General features: G+C 36.5%; 1 protein-coding gene across 16 annotated transcripts in view; it reads right to left on the bottom strand.

Moving 5' to 3' along the window:
- The window catches only part of RBMS3 (RNA binding motif, single stranded interacting protein 3), a 965,283-nt gene that overhangs the window by 121,678 nt on the left and 819,823 nt on the right, over window positions 1–23,782 (bottom strand). For 9 of the 16 annotated variants that reach the window (XM_014549237.1, XM_005878038.2, XM_005878041.2 and 6 more), the window contains one exon: window positions 15,487–15,593. In XM_014549237.1, coding sequence (XP_014404723.1) covers window positions 15,487–15,593 — 107 coding nt within the window. Of the gene's footprint in view, window positions 1–1,594; window positions 1,634–15,486; window positions 15,594–23,782 lie in introns of all 16 variants that reach the window. The other 7 variants (XM_014549230.1, XM_014549231.1, XM_005878040.2 and 4 more) reach the window with 1 other exon arrangement.

The raw sequence follows: 23,782 nt of genomic DNA, 5'->3' as shown, positions 1-23,782 counted from the left end.
TTAATGATAACTGAATCTTACTCATGTTAAAGAAATAGACAACTGATAATATGACAAGTAGAGGGGAATGGGAAATGAGATAAGAATAAAAGAGCAGAAACAAAGGCAAATATTTATTTATTTATTTATTTAGCCTCTGGTGCAAAACACATAGAGATCCAAAGTCTCAATTCTTTCCAGGGATGGGCCTCTGCCTTGTGACCGGCAAGAGGAAGGTCCTTGCTTGAAGACTTCCCAGAATAGAGAGGTCTAGGTGAGCTGAAACTCCCTGGTCCCGGGTGCTATTGAGGATAGTTGTAAAAGCAGTCCATTTGGGATGAGACTTCTCTCTTAAAAGCACTAAGCTTCTTTCCCCTAACTCACCCAAGATGCCACACCAGGGCAGAATGACAAAAATAGACTTCATACTCAACAGAGATATTGTCAGTTCAAGAGAGATTAAGAGTGATCAGCAGAGCTTCAGTCTCCTAACCACCCCAAATGGTTAAAATCCTAGGGGATTTATCAGAAGCCTTTCCTAGTCAACCCTACATTTACTTCTTTTCCTTGTACTTATTTCCTAGTAGTGCTCAAATCCAATGCTATCTAGCCTTTCTTGAATTACAAATTTTCTTGAACATTGTCTTCTTATGTTGTATTTATTCTGGCAACTCTAGGTACGGATTTTTTATTTTCTTTCATATTTTAATTGAATTCCTCATGGGCTGTCATTAACCAATCAGTTCTACCTAGGAATACAGTAATTACTAATACATTCTATTTGTCGAATACATATTTGACCATTAGAAAGGCTAAGTTGGCCTCTTCCTCCAGCTTACAGCTCCATCCATCTTTCAAAAGATGGGAAAGAACTAAAAAATGGCAACATGGTTCAGTGGAAAGAATGTATGTTTTGGATCTGGGTATAGGTCTTTGCTCTGTTACTTTCTAGCAGTGTGGCCTTGGGCAAATTATTTAACCTACTTGAGCCTCAGTTTCTTTAGCCGTTAAATGGTAGAGTAACACCTACCTCATGGGATTGTTGTGAAATTTAAATGAGATTATGTTTATAAAAGACCCAGCACAGTGCCTGGAGATAAGACATACACATAAATATTATAATACAAAGTTAGAAGTGGTAAGTGTCATAGGAGTGGTACAGATAAGGTGTGGAGGAGAGAAGCTGGGGTGATTAGGGAAGATACTTGGAGGAGGTACAGCTGAGTGGAGCCTTGAAAGATGATTAGGATTTCCATGAATGAAGATGAGTGGTGAAGGCCTGCTCAAGCAAAAGGAATTGTATGGAAAACAGTGTGTAAATAAAAAGGGCAGTAGAACACTGGAGGGGAGCCATGGGAAATAAGACTCCAAAGGAAAAGAGGGACCATCTTGACTGCCTGGCTCCTCTTGGGGAGCCACTGAACATTTTTGAGCAAGAAAATTATACAATCAAAGAGGGACTGGACAACAAGAAACAGTATGAGCCTCCGGGAAAACAGGGTAAATCCAAAGCAATGAGCAATGGGAATAGGCACTTGGGGACAGGGAAGTAGACAGAATCTAAGGTGAGACTGTCATTGCAAAAGGATAGGGAATAAAAACAAGTTTCACCTACTTCATGATTTTGCCTAGGGACAGTCCTGCCTCTCAGTACCTTTGGCAAGAGGAGACAACAAGAGATAGCGTCAAGTCATATGCATTTGGAACATTCTGGGTAACAAAACAAGGCATGGGTTCAACAGAAGGTTGTTTGAACTTCACCTGTTGGCTGAACATCATAACACAATAACGAACACCTGACCTGGTTTTCATTTCATGTGTAATAGATGGTTGAATTATAATTCTAGGATGGCCTTAATGCAGATTTTGCATTCAATTTCCTTTTGTTTCCTTCCATTAAGGTAAAAAAGAAAATCAATTTTGCTGCTTTGTCTAGCTACCTTTATACTAAGCTAGAACCATGAAATCATCATTATGTAATTACCAAATTTTATGGCATGTTTACAAACTCTGGAGTCACACAAAAATAAAATAACTTGGAACAAAGTGAAAATGTCACACCTCATATGCAGAAAACTGATATTTAATCCTGTCAATCTTTTTTTTTTTTTAAAAAAAGGCTTTTAGATTAACAAATAACTTCTATTTCTCAAGTTCACATTTTTGTGTGCTAGAGGCGATTATAATTTATTTAAAACAAAAAGGGGCATTTTTGTCATTTTTCAGCAGCAGATGAATTTTGGCTTAGTATTTTGACCTTAATGGAATATGTCTAGTCCTTCCTTATAGAGTCTATACTAAAGAGCTAAATATTTTAGAAGAAATATAAAAATATGGCTTATTGGAGAAATTAGGGTTTCATAATCATTTTTAGTATTATAGGAAATTCACTAAGACACATTAGGTTGACTTTGGAGCTAAATATTTATATTCATAATTTTACATGATTAGCAGGTTAAATGGAGAGGTAAAAAATATAGAAATGCTGCTTAAATATACATATTAGGAAATAGGTATTAGCACTTTGAAAAGTTCTTCTGAGATGCTTGGCCTCATTGGAGAAGCAGAGGATCATTGGCTCTAACAAAGCCAATGAAAAGGTAGGCTGGCAGAATCGTTTTGATCACTTTTCAAATTATTTTTACACTGTAATGTGAACGGGGATCAAAAAGTTTGAGGCAGTAAACTTTATACAGACAGATACGCACTGAAATTCCTGGAAACTGAAACATTAATGTTTTAGCTTAACATTTCTCCTTTTTCTAAATTCTGCCCTGACACATGAGTCATCAAAATTGGATGAGTTACCGATGAATAATCCCAAGGATTTCCAATCTTCTGTGATCAGCTTTAAAGCAACACTTTAGTAAATATGTGGTAAATATTTTAGTAAATATTTACCACATTACTACAAGATGAGTTCAGAAAGGCAAAGAAGATATTTTCTTGATGTCATCTTTAAGGAGTTTATTTCTTGCAACCAATTTTAACAATATTTACAACTGTTGGTTGGTGATGGTCAAATCACTAAATAAAATAAGATGACTTACTAGTAAAAGATGATGTGTGAAAGGGACTTGAAAATGTGTTATACATGTTTAGGTACTGCTTCTATAGCAAAGTCTCACTTAACTTGGTTTATATTTATTTATCAGTATTTCTCTTTAGAAAACATACCTTTTAGTGAAGAAGTCATGATACAAAATTATATGTACATATATGTCAACAAATAAAATTTAAAAAATTTAAATCTCTGACTAGAAATAAAACAATTTTAACAGGGGTAAATGTGAAAATGTTGAGTCATATGACCATAAATGATAGTATTTCCTTTCATATATTTTTTCTGACTCTTTTAAGTTGTATATAATGAAAATTACTTTTATAATGGCGAAAAACACCTTTTCTTATAAAACAACAACACATTATATACTTTACAACTTGTTTAAAATTTAAATTTAGGAAGGGGAAAAAAGGTATGTCATTTGTAAAAGAACTATTGAGCAGAGGCCTGATTCAGAAATATGCTTGGAGATGTCAGGAGATGTGTAGTTTCGCTGGGTCGATGAAATACAGAAGAGCTGGGGTTGGTGGGGTTACTACATCCAGAATGATCAAGGTAAGAATGGGCAAGAGGCCAAGAATAAAGACTGAAACTTCAGGGTTCATAGTACAGTGTTTCTTTTATAGTGGAAGCTGGAAAGAATTCATAAATCCAAATAGCCATACGGGCTGAGAAATGGAGGGTTTCCTATGTGACACCAGAAGTGTGGCTACCCAAGACAGTCATCAACCAATAAATATCACCAGAAAACCACAACCTCATGGATACCAAGTAAATCTTTTGGCCAAAGAAAAAGGGCTTTTAACCTACTTCCTGTTAAGAGAACTAATCCTCGGAAACAATACACAAGGGGCCAAGTTGAGGACAGGCTATTGGAGCCGTTACAGAAAGGGGATGAGAGAGAATGAAATCCTGGCCTTCTCAAGAGGCAAATGGTAGGGTTTTACCCGGGATTGGTTCTGCCATGGCCAGGTGACTATTGAATGCTTTTTTTCTGGGCCGGGGCAGTTAACCATGTAAAGCAGGTGTCTGCTCTCACCTGACAAAAGAACATCCCCTGGGCAATGTGTAACCACTGCCTCTCTGAAGAGAAGATGAGGGACAAATGAGACAGTAAACAAAGAAATTGCCAAAGCCTATAAAAGATAGACTACACTGCATGGCCCTGAGATAAGACAGCAACATCCAAGCTAACTGTCCATTAGGGAAGAGTTTAGACAAAGATCTTATATGCATGTCTGCGTTACCTATGGACACAGACAATAGGGTGGCAAGGGCCTGGGGTGGGGTGGGAACCGGGTGGAGGGGAGCTATGGGGGGGGCAAAAAGAGGGACATGTATAATAATCTCAACAATAAAGATTAAAAAAAAAAGACAATGCCCACCAACCTGTGAAATGGCTCTCACTATACTCCCTAATTTTCATAATATATGAATTCAAGGAATAGTTTTACTCCAAATTATACTTGATTAATTTGCATAATTTAATCAGTGATTTTTTTTTTCTTTCAAAACTCCTTTCCTTTGGTTTCTGTGAGCTTGTCCCCTAGTTTTCTTCTGACTGTTCAGAGAGCAATTTCTGCTTTGGTGTTACATGTTCCATCTGCCTTTGGGATGCCAGCACTCAGGGCCAGGGTTCACCCTTCTCCTCTCTCCTTCCATACAGTGATGACATTCACCTTCTGATTCCAACTATTATTTATGTCTGGGTGATTCTTGAATCTTGATCTCAAACTCAAGTCTCTATCCTGAATTCCAGACATTTATTGCCAAGTTAGATTAGTAAGTTTGAAGTATGGTCAACGTCTCCTATGAAGTTATCATTTCTTGTTTGGGTGTTTGCTAATATCCTTTGGTCATAACAGCTTCTCCTACTTTTGCTTGCAATATTTTTCTAATCCATCAGCCACACCGTTGCGCTTGAAGACTGCTCTTGCGAGAGGCAAATCCGACCACATAATGATTCTTCTTTTAGTGACATACTGTTATTTTCTAAATAAAACATGGCTCACAGAGCCCTTCATGATCAAGTCTTTATTCACCGACTGACGTCCATAATCACGCTGTGCAATTTTAGATCCTGTTCTTCACCAAACTCAGACATACACTCACCCTGCCCTGAACCTCTGGACCTTTGCTGCTGTAGTTTTTGGCTGGAAACTTTGCATCACTGTCTGTGGGAAAAATGAAAATTCTAGTCTTTCAGCCTCAAACTAGACATCGCAGACTCTTAAAGCCATCTCTGTCTCTCCTTGTAGTATTAACTGCTGCCTTTGTTCTGTCCCCGTGATTGAAGATGGGCGCTAATATGACTACACATTGTCATGTATGTTTCAACTAGATTCTTGCCTGTGTCCATAAGTGTTTGGAACATAATAGGGACTCAATAAATGTTTATTAAATAAGTTAATAAATACCTAATTGACCTAAAGACTATTTTGAATTTGGACTTCAGTTAAATTGGTATTTGAAAAAGGAATTTGAGTGTTTTTAAGTTTCCCTTATTTTATTAGTAAACTTTACTCTTCAAAACTTCCACTGAACTCAAACTTCTAAAGAAAATGTTTCAGCCTTTGATTGGTCAGTAGAGATAGAGGGAGACAAGATGAGTGTTGGAAATGCTCAGAGACCTTTCCCATGCAGCAGGGAAGCCAGTGTACCTGAGACAGATCATGAGTAGGAGCCTAGCAGAAGGAGGCCCCTCTTCTCCAAGTTACTGACCAAGAGTGGAGAGAAGAGGACTGTTAATTAAAAGTCATCTTGACATCTTCAAGCAAATGAGATGCAAAGGATTGATCACTTTAAAAAATAGCAACAACAAAAAAAGTCAATAAACAGAGAAAAATTCACCTCTTTATGTTTGGGAAAGAAAAACATCAGGGGGAGTCATGCTGTTGTTTATACACTATGCCGTCATGGAATTTCTCCTTTCTGGCTTTTACTAAAAGCATTCTTGTCAGATAGAGAACTTCTCTCTTATATAGCAACAGAGAACAAGATAGAAAGATTCAGACAGAATGAAGACTGGATGGCTGAGAAAGCCTATGGCTGCACAGAAAAAGCATTGTTAAAAAGGAAGCAGAAGAAAAAGTGTACTAGCATTGTATGATGTAGCCTGCTAAGATTCTCAAAGTCTTAAGGGAAAAAGAAGTCCTAGTTTGTCATTAAAACTGAAATTAAATTAAGCCTTGATTGATAACCATAAAAGAAAATAAGAGAACATTACTATATTGTATATATGAACTTCTGCTTTTATCTTAGTCTAAACAACTAAAACTGATTGATACTAAGACATTGCTTTTATTTCACATATTATTATCTGTGAAATTGGTACTGACATAATTGATGGCATTTGATAGCTTGGCAATTGTCTCTTCTTTTTTAGTGACATTTAAAATAACATTTCATCTTTAATTGATGGTGTCTTGGAACCAATAATAGGATGTCTACAGGGTGAAAAATATAAAATGCTGATGTTGCTAACAGGGCAATCCTGTGCATCTAGATAGGTGAAAGTCCCGGGTATCTGGTTAATTGGCCCATATTTATCTGGTCCCAACTACAGTTTGATGTTATTTGGAGGTTGGAGCTATGGCTTAAATATTGATGGGGACCATTCTGAGTCTTGTGGAAGGCTAGGACTGCCACGACAATGACAACTCCAGAAATCTCCCAGTTGGTTGATGCCCCATTTAGCTGCCTTGATCCATTGAGACTTGGTCAAGGGAATATAGGGGACATGGAGATAAACCATCAGTCTTTCTTCTTGTCATTACTTCTGTCATCTTCCCAGCCTAAACCCCCATTCACACCTCTGCTCCAACAACATAAGTGTATCACCCCATCCTCTTTCTTGAGAATGGAGACTAGACCAAGGACTGACACTCATCATTAATCATATTATATGCAAAAAATACACTATGATAGGGATTTATAAGATTTATTTTTTTATCTTTAGTGATCATAGGTTAGTGAATATTGGGCCCAGCAACTTTAAAATAAGAACACTTAACTGAGTAAGAAAGTTTTCATGCTGAATTACTGAGAATTCAAGTTCTGTGCTAATGAGAAAATTTCTTTAGAGATTAAAAGGGGCTTCACTTTGTATCTGCTCTCCAAATTACAGGTAAAGCCCATGAAATGAATAAAAATTACATCTCATGGGCTGGCTGACAAACCCAACTTGCAAGTGCTGGCATTCACCGTAACAGTCAAAAGTAATGACTCTCCTTCAGTTCAAGATTAAAAAGACTTTGCAGAACCTGGCAATGTTAATAGATATATCTTAAATTTTTTCCCAAGGTCTTATTAAAGAAAATAATTATACAACTATTTATCATGCACTATCATATATGCAAAAAATAGTAGTGAACTAGATAGATATTTCAACTTTCCTGAAATATGATCAGAGATATCCTGATTCTACATGTTTTAGTAAGTTTCTAAAATAATTCTTTAGATATACTATTTCTATTTACTATACAGCTATACTAATTCTTTAAATATAGGGTTTCTCCTCAAAGTACTTTAATTTCTAGTAGCTCATTGAGTAGTACCTAAATTTCATATCTCTAAAACATAAATTTTCTGATGTTCAGTATTATAAAATTAAATTGCAGCCAGTATGGCTTCAAGGTTAATAGAAATAATTTTTTCTTGAACCTCAAGGGAAAGTTGGCTAGAAATTTCAAAAACAACTAATGTTTCAGTGCTAAATAATGCTTTGTGATTTGGAATGTGAACTTATAAAAACATTAATAAAATGTGGGTCAAAGTTAAAATAATTTTGACTTGTTTCATATGATGTTTTATAAAAATAAGTAAAAAAATTCAGCTAGAAAATTATACTGGCAGCAAATTTTCTTTTAAAAAATAATTTTAAATAATTCCTGTTTGGAAAATAAATATAGACATGGCATAAAATTGGAAAAAAAGGAATTAACCATTTGAGTCATAAGGAACACAGTAAAGCTGGCTTTCAGATGAAAAAGCCCTGGATTGTGTTAATGATATTATGACAGTTACAATAACAGCTGATACGTGAGCAATTCTAATTTTCCAGGAACTGTGCTCAGTACTTTACCTTCACTTCCTCATTTAATCCTTCCAATTACAAAATATACACTTTTGACCATCCTCATTCTACTGATGAGGAAAAGGAAACTTAAAGACTGAAAAATCTGCTGTGTTGTCACTTAGCTCACAAGCTGTAGATTTGTGATTTAAATTCTAGAGTTTTCTCCCTTAACCACTAAAGTGCCTTATAAATTATGAAGAAAAGCAAACAGATGTAGACATACACAATTCCTTAGAATTCAGAAAGAAGTACTATTCTTAATAGGTGTATTAGGGAAGGACTCAAGATATATTAAGTAACACCCCAAAGTTCAAGTTGCTTCTCTCTGTGCCACTCAGCCAGCACTCAAGGGCAGAGAGGCCTCTATCAGCCAGGTGACAAGGTGGAGCTTTCCAACTCGGGAGAATTTCTGGTTTATAAATGCATATAAATCAATTTCTCAGTTACCTACCCTGAAAAACAAATACCCAAACAAGCAATTAATGCGTAGCAACAAGATTAATGTGAACTAATGTTCTTGTAGCTGCTGTTTCTTTCTGTTGTGATTTTTCTATTTATTTCAGCTTGGTTTTCTGTCACTCTTATACAGATATGAAGTCAGTTATGGTCATTGGTTTTATTTCTACAGCACTAATTGATATTCCATTCCACTTTTAATCTCCTGTTTTATAGACAAAGAAGACCTTTGCCATTTTAGGCTTCAAGGAGGTGGGAATCTGTCTATGTGTTGACACCATGTCCACAGCATGCCTCCTGCCCAACGGACACTCAACAAGTGCTCACTGACTGACTGCTTTTTCCTTAAGCTGCTTCTTCTTCTTCAATGTTGCCTTTTAAAAACAAATCTCTTCCAAATACAAGTATTATCTCAAAAAGAACATTTGTGTAAAAGGTAAGAAAGCAAATTGGAAACACAGGGAGGTTAGAGGGCTTCTTACTCTCTGTGTTTATATCTAATATATGCTGAGGGCAGAAATCATACCTTATACCTCATTGTGTCCTCAGGACACGGCATAAAGTGTTAGTCATGCAAGGGCACTGATGATGATGATGATGAAGACACAGTTAAAATCGAAATCTGTGTGTATTTAGATTTTTTTTCAAAAAAATTGAAAAGTTAAAAACAAACAAACAAAAACTTAGAACATATACCTCCAAGAAAATGTTTACTTATCTAGAATTGGAACAAAGGGTGTAACTATTGGGTTGAGAATGATCATCTGCCAATTCAGAAATCTAAAAAGACATTTTTGCCTCAATCATAAGTGGATGTAGACAAAATGAATAATTACTCCTAATGCCTTGAGGCACAACAGGTAGGAGGTTGGGTATTGGAAATCAGGTTTACCAACCTTGCCTGAACTTGGCTATGGACTTTAGAATAGCATGAGAAATCCCATTTTCCCATATACACTTTGCAGGTCTTCATTCACTTACTGGCACTAAAGAGACTTTATTAATAGTAACTCTACATGGACCAAAGTTATAGAACTTTACAGCACAGGGGAAGTTTTTATCCATCATTGAAAACAGTCGATATCAGGTCTGACAATAAGATAACATTATCTAGGTTATAGGTTATAACAGATCACTTAGCTTAAGTTGACTGTGATAAAACTGATAACTTTAGCTTTCAGTCACTAATATGGGACTTTGTGAGTGGATTAATGGGATCTATTAACTTAAGGACATTAAAGAACACTATGCCAGTTTATTCCATCTCAGAAAAGGTTTTTAAACTAACATGTCCAGGCAAAGCCATAGCATTTTTACTATGCTAAGGGATGCCATTTCTGGTTTGTATGAATGGCACCCCCTGGTATTATGCAGGGCCTATCCTGTACTACTGTCCTTTGTGCAACTCCAAATGCATTTAAATAATGTCTTCAAGAAATAATATATCATCTGATGCCTCATCTAAAACTTGCTCTTTAATTGGAAATAAGTGAGAAATTCCAAACATTAGTATTCCTAGAATGCACACACCAAAAAAACTTATTTGTTTTTCTCTTCAACATAACCTAAAAACTATTCCTGGAAACCTGTTGAATGCTAATTAGTTCCATTAGTTCATTTGAATATTGAGACTCTGAAGATAATCTTGTTAAGTGTTTTCATAGTAAAAAATATTATTTCTTCAGAGCATCAAAGACAAAATATTTATTATTCATTGCTTTTAAATTGACTCTGGCAGAGAACTGTGAAAAAGATAAAGGCAATAAATGTAATTTTATTGATTTTAGTTTTTGTAATAAAAGCTTGTCTTTTTTTTTTTTCCACTAGATGTATGAGTACTTCGTTAGTTCCTTTATTTGTTCAATTGGCATATCTCTTGTCTGTATCCATGGCCAAAACACTATTTCTTGGAAGTACAATTCCCAAAGCAATCATTATCAGTGACATTTAATGACTCAATTAGTATAGGGCTTGGGAAGATTTTATAAAAGCTAGATTAGAGTTTTGAAGCCAGTGAAAATAATTTGTTTTATAACATTTCAACTATTTAAGGGTAATATCCCACCATAAAATTTTGGAGAAATAGCATTATCTTCTGTGATCTGAAACTTGGCCTTTACTGATATTTGAAAATTCTGAAGGAAATTCAAAGAATAGACACAAGAGTCAATGTAAAACAACTTCAAAATTTTAGAGACTTTCATTATCATAGTAGAAACATCCATCCTTTGATTTGATTCAATCATGTTTACAAAATAGTTGAGTGTTTTTTGATCAGCTATTATTTGGGGCAAAGAGTACACACAGCCTTGGTGGTTTTTTGGTAGTCATTGAAAATATATTCTTGAGAAATATAGAAAGACACATCAGGATTTTCTCTTCACGTATCTGGTATATTTTTGAACTAGTTTTATACATTCCTGATTCCAGACTAGTCCTTTGGGGGAACACGAACAAGATCAATTTGGGCAACATATTGCCTGAAGTAAGAACCGAGTATATGATGTTAGATAAAATCAAATATATGGCCAATGTAATATTTTGAGAGTCATAGAGATGACAAAGTGAGACTATTTCTGAGCTAGGAGTGACCTTAAAACATTTTACCTCTAGTATGGCATAAGCACTGGCCAATCAGAATCTAAATGCTGAAGTAGGATCCTGGGGAACTCCTGCTGTGCCAGCGAGCACCTCATTTTTGCTGGATCATGAGAGGTCTTCAAGGAGGCACCAGAGTGGAAGGGGCAATGGAGCTGCACTGATAGATCATTGCCAGTAGTTACGTACCAAATGCTACAGATACATTTTAATATTTCCACAAGCTGCCTGGTTCTCCTGGCATATGGATGTGGAATAGCAGCCCTGTCCTTGGCTCAAGCTTCTCTAGGACAATGGTTCTCAAAAGGTGGTCTCATGACACCCCAGGGTTCTTGAGATCCTTTGGGGACATCCATAGTTCCTGCCTTTCTCAAGGACATGTCTACGTAAGCTAGACTTCATATGCTTATACCAAACAGAATATTGTAACATATATGCTGAAGCAGATATGCAAATCTGGTTATCTTTTACTAAGTCAGACATTAAATGATTTGCAAAAATGTAAAGTGGTGTCATTATTCTAAAAAATAATTGTCTCTACTTTGAAAAATATAGTACTTTCAACAAAATATACTATCTTTGATAACGAGATGGGTTTACTATTTTTAAATAAAGTAATAAATAATAATTTTTAAGAGTATAAAAAATTACTTAAGACCAAGAATTTGAGAACTGCTACGTTAAGAAATAAAGCAGTCAGATCTGTGGAGCACTGGGAAAGAGAGGCCAAATAGCCCCAACCTCTAATCATTCTGCTCAGAGTTTCATTTGTCACTTGAAAGCTAATAATAACTTTAAAATATCCCTTTGTTTTCCTTATGCAAAAATATGTACCAGCATATGTTTATATTTCAAAACCTCACTAAGTTATATGTATAAAGTTTTCAATATTGGATTTTTGGGGGTAAAAAATGCATTTCACTAAACTATGCTAAAGGAACTATTATCAAAATGCCACCCAGAAGAAAATAGGTTTATATAACAAATTAAAATTTTAATTAGCCTATAAATTGTCATGTTTAAGGTACTCCTAAGATGCTTGCAATCCAATAGTTTTGTATTTTCAGCATTTCATCAGAAATGCTTTTCACACTAACGTTTTTACCTGATTTTCAAAAGGAGGAAAGTAAACAGCCTCAATTTGTGCTATTATCTCAAATTCTAAAGCCACAGAATTTAAATGATCCTTCACTGTATCTAAAGTAATGATGATTGAAAGGTCTACTATTATTGTATACAGTTTACCCTGAAACAACACAGAGATTGAATGCCAACCCCAAGCAGTCGAAAATTCACATGTAACTTTTAATACCCCCAAATTTAACTAAGTATCTATGGGGGATTGGTTCAGATCCTCCCCAAACCAGACCCCAAAATACACAGAAGCTCAAGTTCCGGATATAAAATGGGGTAGAACGATGCATATAGTTGGCCCTCAGCATCTGCCGATTCCCAACTGCAGATTGATAACTGCTTCTCATCTGCAGTTGTTTGAAACTGTGGATGGGAAACCAGGGGATATGAAGGGCCAACTCGATACTTATTGAAAAAAATATGTGCAGCCAGGCTGGTGTGACTCAGTGGTTGAGCACTGACCAATGAACAAAGAGGTCACTGGTTCGATTCCCTGTTCAGAGTACATGCCCAGGTTGCAGGCTCAATCCCCAGTAGGAGGCATGCAGGAAGCAGCTGATAAACGATGTTTCTCTTTCATCGATCTCTCTATCCCTATTCCTTCCTCTTTCTAAGAATCAATAAAAACATATTATAAAAAACACACACGTGTAAGTGAACTTGTGAAGTTCAAATGCCTGTTGTTCAAGGTCAACTGTATAACAAAACAAATAAACAAGCAAAACAAACATCCAAAACCGCCTCCTTATGAAGCTGGGATGTCAAAGGGCTACCAGGTAAATGAAAAACACCACCACCCATCAGAAATGAACTTCGAGGGAGTTGCAGGTCTCAATCTTAGCACTGGATAAAGGAAGGGGACAAAAATAATTTCCCCTAAAAATCTGACCCTCTGCTCTTGCTTTGATTAAAGCTTCAATTCATGCAATCAGTGTGGTCATAGACCTTAAACAGAGAATGTAGGTAATACACCCAGGTGACTAGCAGGAGCAAACACAATTTATCTTGTAATGATGACACTGATGATACGAGGGAAACCAATTTCAGAAGCGTTAAAATGTGGAAAAACAACAAAAAAAATGTGTGCCTTAGAAACAATGAAATATAGTAATTAGAATTTACTGGTATATAAAATTAAATACTGCTTATCTGGGATTAATGTATATTATGCCATACATTATCAATCATACTAATACACTTTACTCTAGCAAGTACAAAATATTTTGTGATGGACACACAAAGTTATCCAACATTCTTGGTGTGTCAACTTCTAAGACCACAATAGAATTGTAAAAATTAACATGCTCACCTCAAAATTAATATATTTGGTAAGCATATTTTTAGTGCATGCCATTTCTGTTTCTGATTTCTTTCCTCTGAATGTGTCTACAGCCTTGGAATATATTTGTATTGGTCACAGATAAATTTATTAAGGTCCCTTGATTTTCATAATTCAACAGGAAAAAGTAACTTTTGAAAACAGAGATTAGGAATATACTTTTAAAACCTACATTTGAATTATAAGGGGCTCTGGGTCCTAAACTGAACACCACAATGTTTCCAGGCCAAGAGCACACACGCTCTTTTGTATCATACTCTGAAGCAGAAGCCCAGATTCGGTACATAGTACCAGGGTGGCAGCTCCAGTTCTGCATTTCTTTTATGTTTATTGGTTTGGTTTCTATGAAATGTAGACTAAGGCAAGGCATGTTGCTGCAATTGGCATCCCAATTCTGCACTGCAAATGTAATATTATAGCTTCTTGAGAAGACAAGAATGGAACTTTTAGCCGTTAGTGCCAAGTTGCCTAATTCAGCTGTGAGGCTTTTCGGTTACAGTTTGGACCCAGAAATCTTTCTACTCAGCAGGCATTTGACCCAGCCAAATTTTAAAAGATCAAGTGAATCTTTCTAGACTCTGGATGTTTGGTATGGAACCAACGTGAGAATGAGCGCTATCAGAAATCAGCTGTCTTCTGGGGGCAGTGGTGCTACCCACTGGCCAAAAACACATGGGTCATTCAGCTTTTCTAAAATTGAGAATATTGGGACTCTTGCCTTTTTAAAAATAGCTTTAGGCACTCCATGGTGATTCTCTTTTTCATGTCTTCAGGTAATGAGTTATAGATTATACAGCACTTGGGTATAAGTATACTCTTTAAGAGGGGTTTTGAGACCTGCATGAAAATACTCAAAACTGAGCCTTAGAAACTGAAAAATGGCTAAAGGATTGGCTGAGAAAAATACCCCCCTTTTCTTTCCTTACAAATGTCCTCTCAGTGCTAAGAGTGTAAAATGCTACATCAAATAGGATGCCTCTTAAATGATAAATGGGTGAAGTAGGTGCTTTGAATAGAAATGCTAAATAAAGCTCTTCTGTTGAAATTATGGCCTTGGTACAAAATGGCATTTATTCAAGTCATTCAAACAACTTCATTCCTTTCACAAAGAATAAAAAGACCTCTTAGAAGCCCAGACACCTTTTCTTTGTTTTCTTACAAGAAAAAAATAACCAAAAGAAATCATTCCAAGTGGAATTGGATCCATAGGCTTGCTTTTCTACCATTTTGTGTTACAAGAGTAAATGGATAATTAATAGTTACATGCTTTCCTCCTTGTTGTGAAAAACAAAACCTTGTGCATATCGACTTTTCTTTCTCCTTGACCAACAGAAAATGTTATATTTTATATTGATATATAAACATACATAACACATATCAACACATTTATGAACATCTGGGCATATGCATAATACACACATGTGTGCAAGTAGAACACTTCAATCTCAATATTTGTTTGCTTGTTTCAAAACACACTCAACTCTCACTGTTGATTTCACCAATATTTCCTTAAGTAATCATACCCTCATTTTTTAGCTATTATACAATTACACATCACTTCTTGTGAATAAGTCTTTCTGTGAGTGCCTATGGGGTTCAAGTTTAGTTAAAGACAGAAGACTTACTGTAGTGCAGAACTGAGGTCAATGTTGAAGTCCTATCTCTTTCTCAAGAAATTTTATCCTGAGCACATTAACATAGGCCTGCTCATTTGCCCCCTGAGAAGCCATTTGCTTTTCCATGGGACCTGATTTTCTCAAGACCCCAAACGTCTGTGTTGTCCCTCTTCTGAGGGATGTCTGCTGCCAAGTTTCTGAGCACAAGCCAGTTGGGACTCACCTCTCCTTCCCTGGGCCAAGGCCTTCCATTCTGGGTGTATTTGCTTTGATTCTGTCTCTTCTTTTGTCCTCCATCAGCGAATTTGCACAGTAAAGGCTCACTAGGGGCTGGGAAGATAAGAAACCAATCCTACATTAGCAAATCCCCCTTAAAAATAAGTGATTATTTGAGTCACAGTAGGGCTTTGTAACACATATCTTTTGAAGTAGTCTTGCTTCTGGAGAGATGTTTGGCCCCCTTTTAGTCTCAGCTCTGTTGGCTGCTGATCTAACTGGGCTTCAAAAAAGTACTGGCAGACCATAAAAGCATATGACAAATATTGTTGAAAAAATAATCAGCTGAAGCAGAATGTGAACTTGCCTTAGAAGTAAAGAGGCCAGCGTCGACCCCTTCCAGTTACGTTAGAAACATTCATAACCAGTATTCGTGTTTGGATAAATATTTCTCCCTCAAATTAACTCGCTTTTCACTGTAGAAACTGTCAAATTCTATTTTGGAAACAGGTACTTAGGAGCTTCTTTCTACAAAGGGGGCTATTTTGCTAATTGCAACCAAATTAGCTATTTTTTTCTCATTATCCCCTACAATTTCATAAAGACTGGAAATTGATTGTTCGTCCAACCCCTTTCACTCCAATCTCCCAGTAAAATCTAGTCAGAATCCCAGGGGGACTAACGATTTGAATATTAAGTGAACCCACATGATAAAATATAGCCAAAGGATATGGTCCTAACAAACGAACCATGGATGATGGGGGGCAGGGGGGAGGGAGAGAAATATGGTCCTCAGTGACTATGTACACTTAGTTCCTAAGAAAAAGTGACCCAAACTAACATCTGACGAACCCCTCTTCTGCAATTACTCTGCAAAATGATAATCTTTTGAAAACGTAACAGGGCAAAAAATTATTCTTTGTGAATTGGCGCCACCTCCACATCCTTACTTGACTGTGAAAATTGCTGCTTGTTATTACTACAAACATGTTTTAAAATGAATGAATTTTTAAAAAGCCATATTGGCCTAACAAACCTGATCAATGCACTAACATGCCTGGGAGGGTTTTTTGTTAGTTTATTTGTCTGAGCACAAACCAAATATCAATTTGCAAGTTTACAGTCTGAAAACCAAAATGAACCCTTTCCTCCTCACCCCATACTCTGGGGGGTGGGGGGAAATGTGTTCTACTAAAAATTAATTGTACTAATGGTTCTAATTCTTTACTCCTCCCAATATCCTTTTCTTTTGCCATTTAGTATTGTTGAGTTCTCTCAACCTGACTCTTGGTCTGACCTCAGATAAGTTGTTTTGACCAATGAGATATTAGCAAATGATACAAAATATTTTTAAGCATTGGGGCTTGCTTTGCATAGCTTGTTTCTCTGCATAGCTACTTGAATATGCCCAGCCAGACCTGCTGGAAGATGAGCTACAAATAGAGATGAGATATCCCTACCATTTCAGCCAAGGCCAAACGAGATCATCCAATGGCAAACACCCACCCAGACATTTGAGTGAGCCTGTCTAAGATCAGCAGGGGTACATAGATAATGCGCAGTTGACCACAGAAAAATGTATAAGCCCAGGTAAGTTCAGAAAAGGCCATCCCAGAAATCTTTAATAAATCTTTATTGTTTCATGCACTAAGATTTAGAAATTGATATGTAGCATTATTATCTTAACAGATGATGCCAAAAGCCATTCCTCCCCATTTTCACTCCCAGTTAGGTTGCTTGCATTTACTAATCTAGCTGAAGCAAAATATTATTATGGAATTTATCTAAACTCTTTCTCCAGATGAAACCCAAAAGGGTAAATGCAATCACCGGACCCCAAACTCTGTGCATAAAAAATTTTCCTATGAGATTTCAAAAGTACATATATATTCCTCACATTCATCCATCCATTCAAATGGTATGGTCATGCTAACATGTGAGTTTATCACTGGCAGTAACGCAAATTTCTAGAACACCAAATCTATAAAAACCTTAAATCTCCTGCTTATATAGAATTGAAGATTCTACCCTCTATGCTTCTTTGGATAATGACTTTCATGAGTCATACTTTCTACTGTCTGAAGCAAGACTCATTGGAATTTGTGTCTCCTAAAACAGATTCTTATAGACTATGACAATGGCTTCTCTTCCGGTTGTTCATGTTTCTATAGACTTGTTCATGTTTCTTGTCTGCTTCCTGGGTTTGAGGCCTAGTTTCCTGACTTACTAGTTAAAAGACAATGGGCATTATTAAAACAAACAAACAAACAAACAAAAAACATTTCTGTGACTCATTTTCCTCATGTATAAAATGGGGATGATATTGTTATTTACCTCAAAGAGCTGTTGTGAGAATTAAATGAATTAATGCATGGAAAGGGTTTAAAACAATGCACAGTACATAAAACAAACACTAAACCCATGTTGGCTGTAACTATCATCATCTCTTAGCATCTCTGTTAGCCACTGCCAGTTTTCAGCTGTGAAAGCTGATCACTTGTCAGAGTCAGGGTTCAGACTGTTTAATCAACTGGGCTTAATTTTCATCAGCCCGGTTCCATTCTAACTCCATGGTGGTTTGGCCACAGAATGTGCCTGTTCTCCAGGAATGACAAAAAGATTTGCTCGCAGAGAGGATCTGTGTTTCCCAAATGGTTCTTGCTGACTAAGCTTGTCACTGGACCATCTGCCCACTGCAGCCAGATCCCTCCCCTGAGTCAGCACCAAAGTCTGGCTTCCATTATTATCCGCCCCCCCAACCCCCCTATATGAGGCAGGTCATGTTGCTCTTACTAGTATGTGTGTTTAAATGCAGTTGCCTAATGAATGTTCCTTTTTCTTTTTCCTTTTTAAATTATTATTACTATTATTTTTGTGTGACTCAATGGCAAAAGATCTATTGATGTTTGAATCCATCAAAGCTGTATTTTACTACTAGAAAAAGTACCAGGCCACCCACAGAGCAATGGGTTTCATTGAGTTTTCTTTCCCCCAAATTCCATATTAAAATGTTTGATAATAACTGTGCTAGAACCAAGTTCTAGGAAATTTTTCTTTGTTGAAAGAGATCATCTCTACCTTTAGTTTGTCCTCCAAAAAACAATTATCTATATACTAGAGGCCTGGTGCACGGATTCGTGCACTGGTAGGGTCCCTCAGCCTGGCCTGCGCCATTTCGCAATCTGGGATCCTTTGGGCTAAAACCAGCCATCCAACATACCCTGAGAGATGTAGTAGTGTGCTGGGGAGAAGCCTGAGCCTAGGCCAGGCACCACACCGCTCCTGCTCATCCCAGCCCTGCTGCGGTTCTCAGGTGATACACCTGGAACCAGAGAGGAGGGAGCCCGATTATGGGGTGCATCACCTGAGGACCGCCCTCTCACAATCTGGGACCCCTTGGGGGATGTTGGAGAGCCAGTTTCTGCCCTATCCCCGCAGGCCAGGCTGAAGGACCCCACCGGTGCACGAATTCGTGCATTGGGCCTCTAGTATACCTATATGTAAAGATCTAAAAAGCCAGAGTTTTCCCAAGTCTTTAGTTTATATGTATGTATTAAATGTATGTTATTAAATATGTAACAAATATATAAGGCATACATTTATATAAAGAGAATTGATATATCTGTTTATGTATGCACACATGTGTACATATGTACACACATGTGCACACACATACATACATATTTAAAAGCCTCTTTTGGTGCAACCTTGGAAGCTATAGAATTAGGGGGGCAGTGTTCGCAGGAAAACAAAAGGCACTGAATAAATTGTTAACTTTTGGATTTCTTCTACACACTGGCATCACAAAATTTTGCAGAAGCATCCTTGCCACAAAATTACCAAATGACAATATTTTAATTTGCTAAGGACCAAATATAGATAGACTATGAGACTCTGGATTTGAAACCTATCTTGAAGTTTTCCATTTTTTTTTCAATTAAATTGTATTTTTATTACAATTGACATTCAATATTATATTAGTTTAAACACAGTGATTAGACATTTATGTCATTCTAGTGCCCTTCTGACACCAGACGCAGTTATTACAATAATATTGACTATATTCCCTATGCTGTACTTTAGATCCCTGGGACTGTTTTGTAATTACCAATTTGTATTTCTTAATCCTTTCACCTTTTTCACCCAGCTCCACAATCCCCTTTTCAAAAAATTATTTCTTTTTGCTAAGAGAAACTTAAAAAGCCATGGAGTGAGACTTTCTTAACTTTCAACTGAGATGTCTTTGTGAATTGTTTTTACAGTGTCTTAGAAGCCTCAAATCTTAGCCACCTGATATTTGAAGACTCTTTAATAAGCTATGGATTTTGATAATGACTTATTTATATTTCCCAATGTTGCTAAATTGAGACAACTGCTGTTACTTTACTCATTTGAAGATTATTATGATGGGGGGAAAGATAGGACCACAATGAGTTACTTAATGAATAAAACCCAGAAACAAATTTTTAAGTGTGTCATTAAAAAGAAGATGGATCTATCCATAATATTATCCTTGAATTCCAGGAATGCAATTTTGATTTTTAGTTTGGGGTGGGAGGGGTGGGAGGAGAGGTATATTTTATTGAGAGTGGAAGAGATAACATTAGTAAATTAGGTGAATTAAAATACATACACCCTCCTAGTGATTAGGTGACTCCTAAATATATTGCAGGATAAAATTCAAACTCCTTGATTAGAAGATAAGAATTTGTCCTCTTAATCTTATCTTTCATCATTCTCCTCCTAGTCCGAGTGGTTTACAGTTGTCTCACCTCTAAATGCCCTTCCTCCTGCCTGGAATTTCCTTTTCCAGCTTCCCTCCCCACTAGCTTCCACCATCCACCTACCCAACCCTACCCCACTCTCCCCACACACAAACCCTTCATCTGCAAACTAAATTACGAATCAACCTTCAGAATGTAGCTCAATGTCACCTACTCAGGGAAGCCTTCATTGACTTGACTTCAGAGTGAAACTGCCTAGTGCTTACTTGGCAGACTTTCCCAGGTTGAATGCTGTTTTTGGGTTAAGTTCTTGGACAGTAGCAATTAATTTCAAGGGTTGAGGGTGAAAAGTAATGATGGTCAGGGTGTAGTTTATACATACATGTGTGTGGGTATTGTTAATAGCATGTTACACATAGGTATACATAATACTCTAAAGCAGCGGTCCTCAACCTGTGGGTCGCGACCCCTTTGGGGGTCGAATGACCCTTTCACAGGGGTCACCTAAGACCATCGGAAAACACATATATAATTACATATTGTTTTTGTGATTAATCACTATGCTTTAATTATGTTCAATGTGTAACAATGAAAATACATCCTGCATATCAGATATTTACATGACGACTCATAACAGTAGCAAAATTACAGTTATGAAGTAGCAACGAAAATAATTTTATGGTTGGGGGTCACCACAACATGAGGAACTGTATTAAAGGGTCGCGGCATTAGGAAGGTTGAGAACCACTGCTCTAAAGTGATGCTACTCAAAGGGTAGTCCAACGACCAGCAGCACTATATCAACATCACCGGAGCCTGTTAGAATGCAGAGTCTTGGGCCCTTCCCAGATCTACTGAATCAAAACCTGCATTAGAGCCACATCCCAGGTGACTGGTGAGAACACTGAAGTTTGAGAAATAGGGATTTGATTATGACTGCCTCCCTAACAGAAGAAGGAATACTTCTTGGATATCAAACAGGAATCCTCTGAGTAATGAGATGATTTCAGCAGCACAAAAATATCATATTGTCTACGATTTCCTTATGGTATTGTTGCCAATTAATTTTGGTTAGTCTCTTTTAACAGTAGTTAAAATAGAGACTAAATGAGAAAGACACCTTTGTGGAAGTGCGTCGCAGTTAAAAGCCACAGATTGCAATGTGCTAGCAGACATTATGGTCTATCATGTAAGTGGGGAGTATTTAAAATATAATTATAACAATGCATAGCAATAAAGTTGCACGGTAATTATGAAGGAGTAATTACCGTTTGCTTGCTTAGTGGAGTTCTTCTACTCTTCTAAACTTTGTATTAAATGTGAAACATCCAATGCATAAATTGATAAGATACAGCCTAATGATTTCTAGGACTTGCTGTTTTAAGCAAACAAACAAAACAACAGCAAATATTTTGCTCAGCAAAATTAATGTAAATTTTAAAATTTTGATTGTCTATTGAAACTTAACATGTCTTCAGTTTTATGAACCACTAAGAATGTTCTCTAACATCATATTCTACAAGTCGATATTGACATTGATTTGAACTAATACATATCAATAGCAGAATTTCTACTGCTCTTTAGAGAAGTTGAACATTTTTTATTTTTATCATTCAATTAAAAAATTCTTCTACTATTTATAATAGATTGTGGTGATGGTGTTACTGCATATCTCTTTATTATCATAAGTTACAGGGCTGGTGGTTTAAATATTAAATTTTAAAATTCCTCACCTCAGATAGATTATAAATCTTATTTCAGAAAAAAATAGAGAATAAAGGTAGAGTGGGAGGAGATGGGTGGTGAAGATAACTAATGACAACAGAAGCAGTTTATTGGAGGTGGGCTTATAAAACCTCAGAGTAAAAATAGAGGGATGAGGTAAAGAAATAAAAAAAAAATTAAGAACTATAATTTAAAATGTGATACATTTTCCATCTAGGGACTGCCTTTTTATGTGCATGTGAACCAATTTTCTGTTTTTTTTTATTTTTATTTTACTTAGTATGTCTTGGAGATCTTTCTTAGTCTATATAGATCTAATTCATATATATTATAATGGCTACTTTATAGTCAAGTATAAATGTACCAGTTTATTTTAAATGTTTTACTGTTATGAAAACAAAGCTGCAGTGAACACCCTTGTATGTATATGCATACATAAGCAAGTATGTTTTTAGGATACTTATGAGAATTTCTGGAGTAAAGATTCTTCACATTAAAAAAACAAACAAACACATTTTAAAAATCCACAAACTACCTCTGTGCTTTTCCAGGTAAGTTGCATATTAAAAAGATGCTCGTACTAATGATTAAACAATGACATATATTGAAGGACGTTAATCAAACTCAAATATTTTAGCATATTCATTCATTAAAAAACAAAGCTCTAATCTCTTCCATATACGATATATGCTGCCCCACCCTGGACTTTGCACCTGCCTAAGTGGCCACAGTCTCGAGGGGCAGAAAGACAAGTTAAAGGCACTAATTGAAGGCGATGGACGCTAGTGCAGAGATATGCATAGGTGTTTCATAAGCACAGGATGGATATCAACTTCTGGCACTGTAGTCCTACAATAACCTCTCGTTTAGAAATCATGTCCAATACCACAGGGAGTTTTGAAACTTCACAATTTCCATGCCCGGCCCCCCCGGCACCAACTGCCGGGTCACAGTCGAGCACACAAAGGACTGATACCAAGTATTACATAGTCTGGCCGAAGAACGGGCTTTCATCACAGGTTTGCTGAATGAAACTATGAGTGAATGAGGCGACACAATGATAGGATTTAGCGGAAATACTTTTAGAACACCTGGGCTGCCGAGACCTGAAGTTGGAAACTAGCAGCCTCACAAGGAATGTGAATTCCTTTCAGCTCATGCTGTAATTTGATGAAGTCCTAACCTTCCTGCTGTCTGATACCTGACCTGTATTACTCATTTCCTTCCCTATGCTGACAGAAGTAGCCTGTACTGATTTGGGGTAAAAATGAAAGATATAAGAGTATTTCTTGCTAATTCTATGTTAGAACCATGTTCTTACTTTTCTACACTTATTCCAAAATACTTGTTTCTATAATATTCAGTTTTGTCAAGTCCTCGATTTGTCTGCAAATGATTTGTTGTATTCTCTCCCACATATGCTCTATACATGATAGACTTCTTATGTATATAGGTATGTGCATGAGTGTGGTATTTATTTGTCTATCATCTGTCTTATATACTAGTAGCCCGGTGCACAAAATTCGTGCACATTTAAAGGGAATTAATTGCCCTAATCAGTTTGGCTCAGTGGATAGAGCATCGGCCTGTGGACTCAAGGGTCCCAGGTTCCATTCCGGTCAAGGGCATTCCAGTGGGGAGTGTGCAGGAGGCAGCTGATTGATGTTTCTAACTCTCTATCCTTCTCCCTTCCTCTCTGTAAAAAATCAATAAAATATATATTTTTAAAAAAGGGAATTAATTAGCAGAGATATTTTAATATTGCTGTTTGCCCTTTCTCTATAATACAAGTGTGAGAGATGAAAGGAAATTAGTAAAATGTATATGAAAATAATATATAAATTTATTAATAAA

This window comes from Myotis brandtii, unplaced genomic scaffold, assembly GCF_000412655.1.
Source record: "Myotis brandtii unplaced genomic scaffold, ASM41265v1 scaffold54, whole genome shotgun sequence".
Lineage (NCBI taxonomy): Eukaryota > Metazoa > Chordata > Mammalia > Chiroptera > Vespertilionidae > Myotis > Myotis brandtii.
This window is presented reverse-complemented; position numbering and strand designations above follow the sequence as displayed.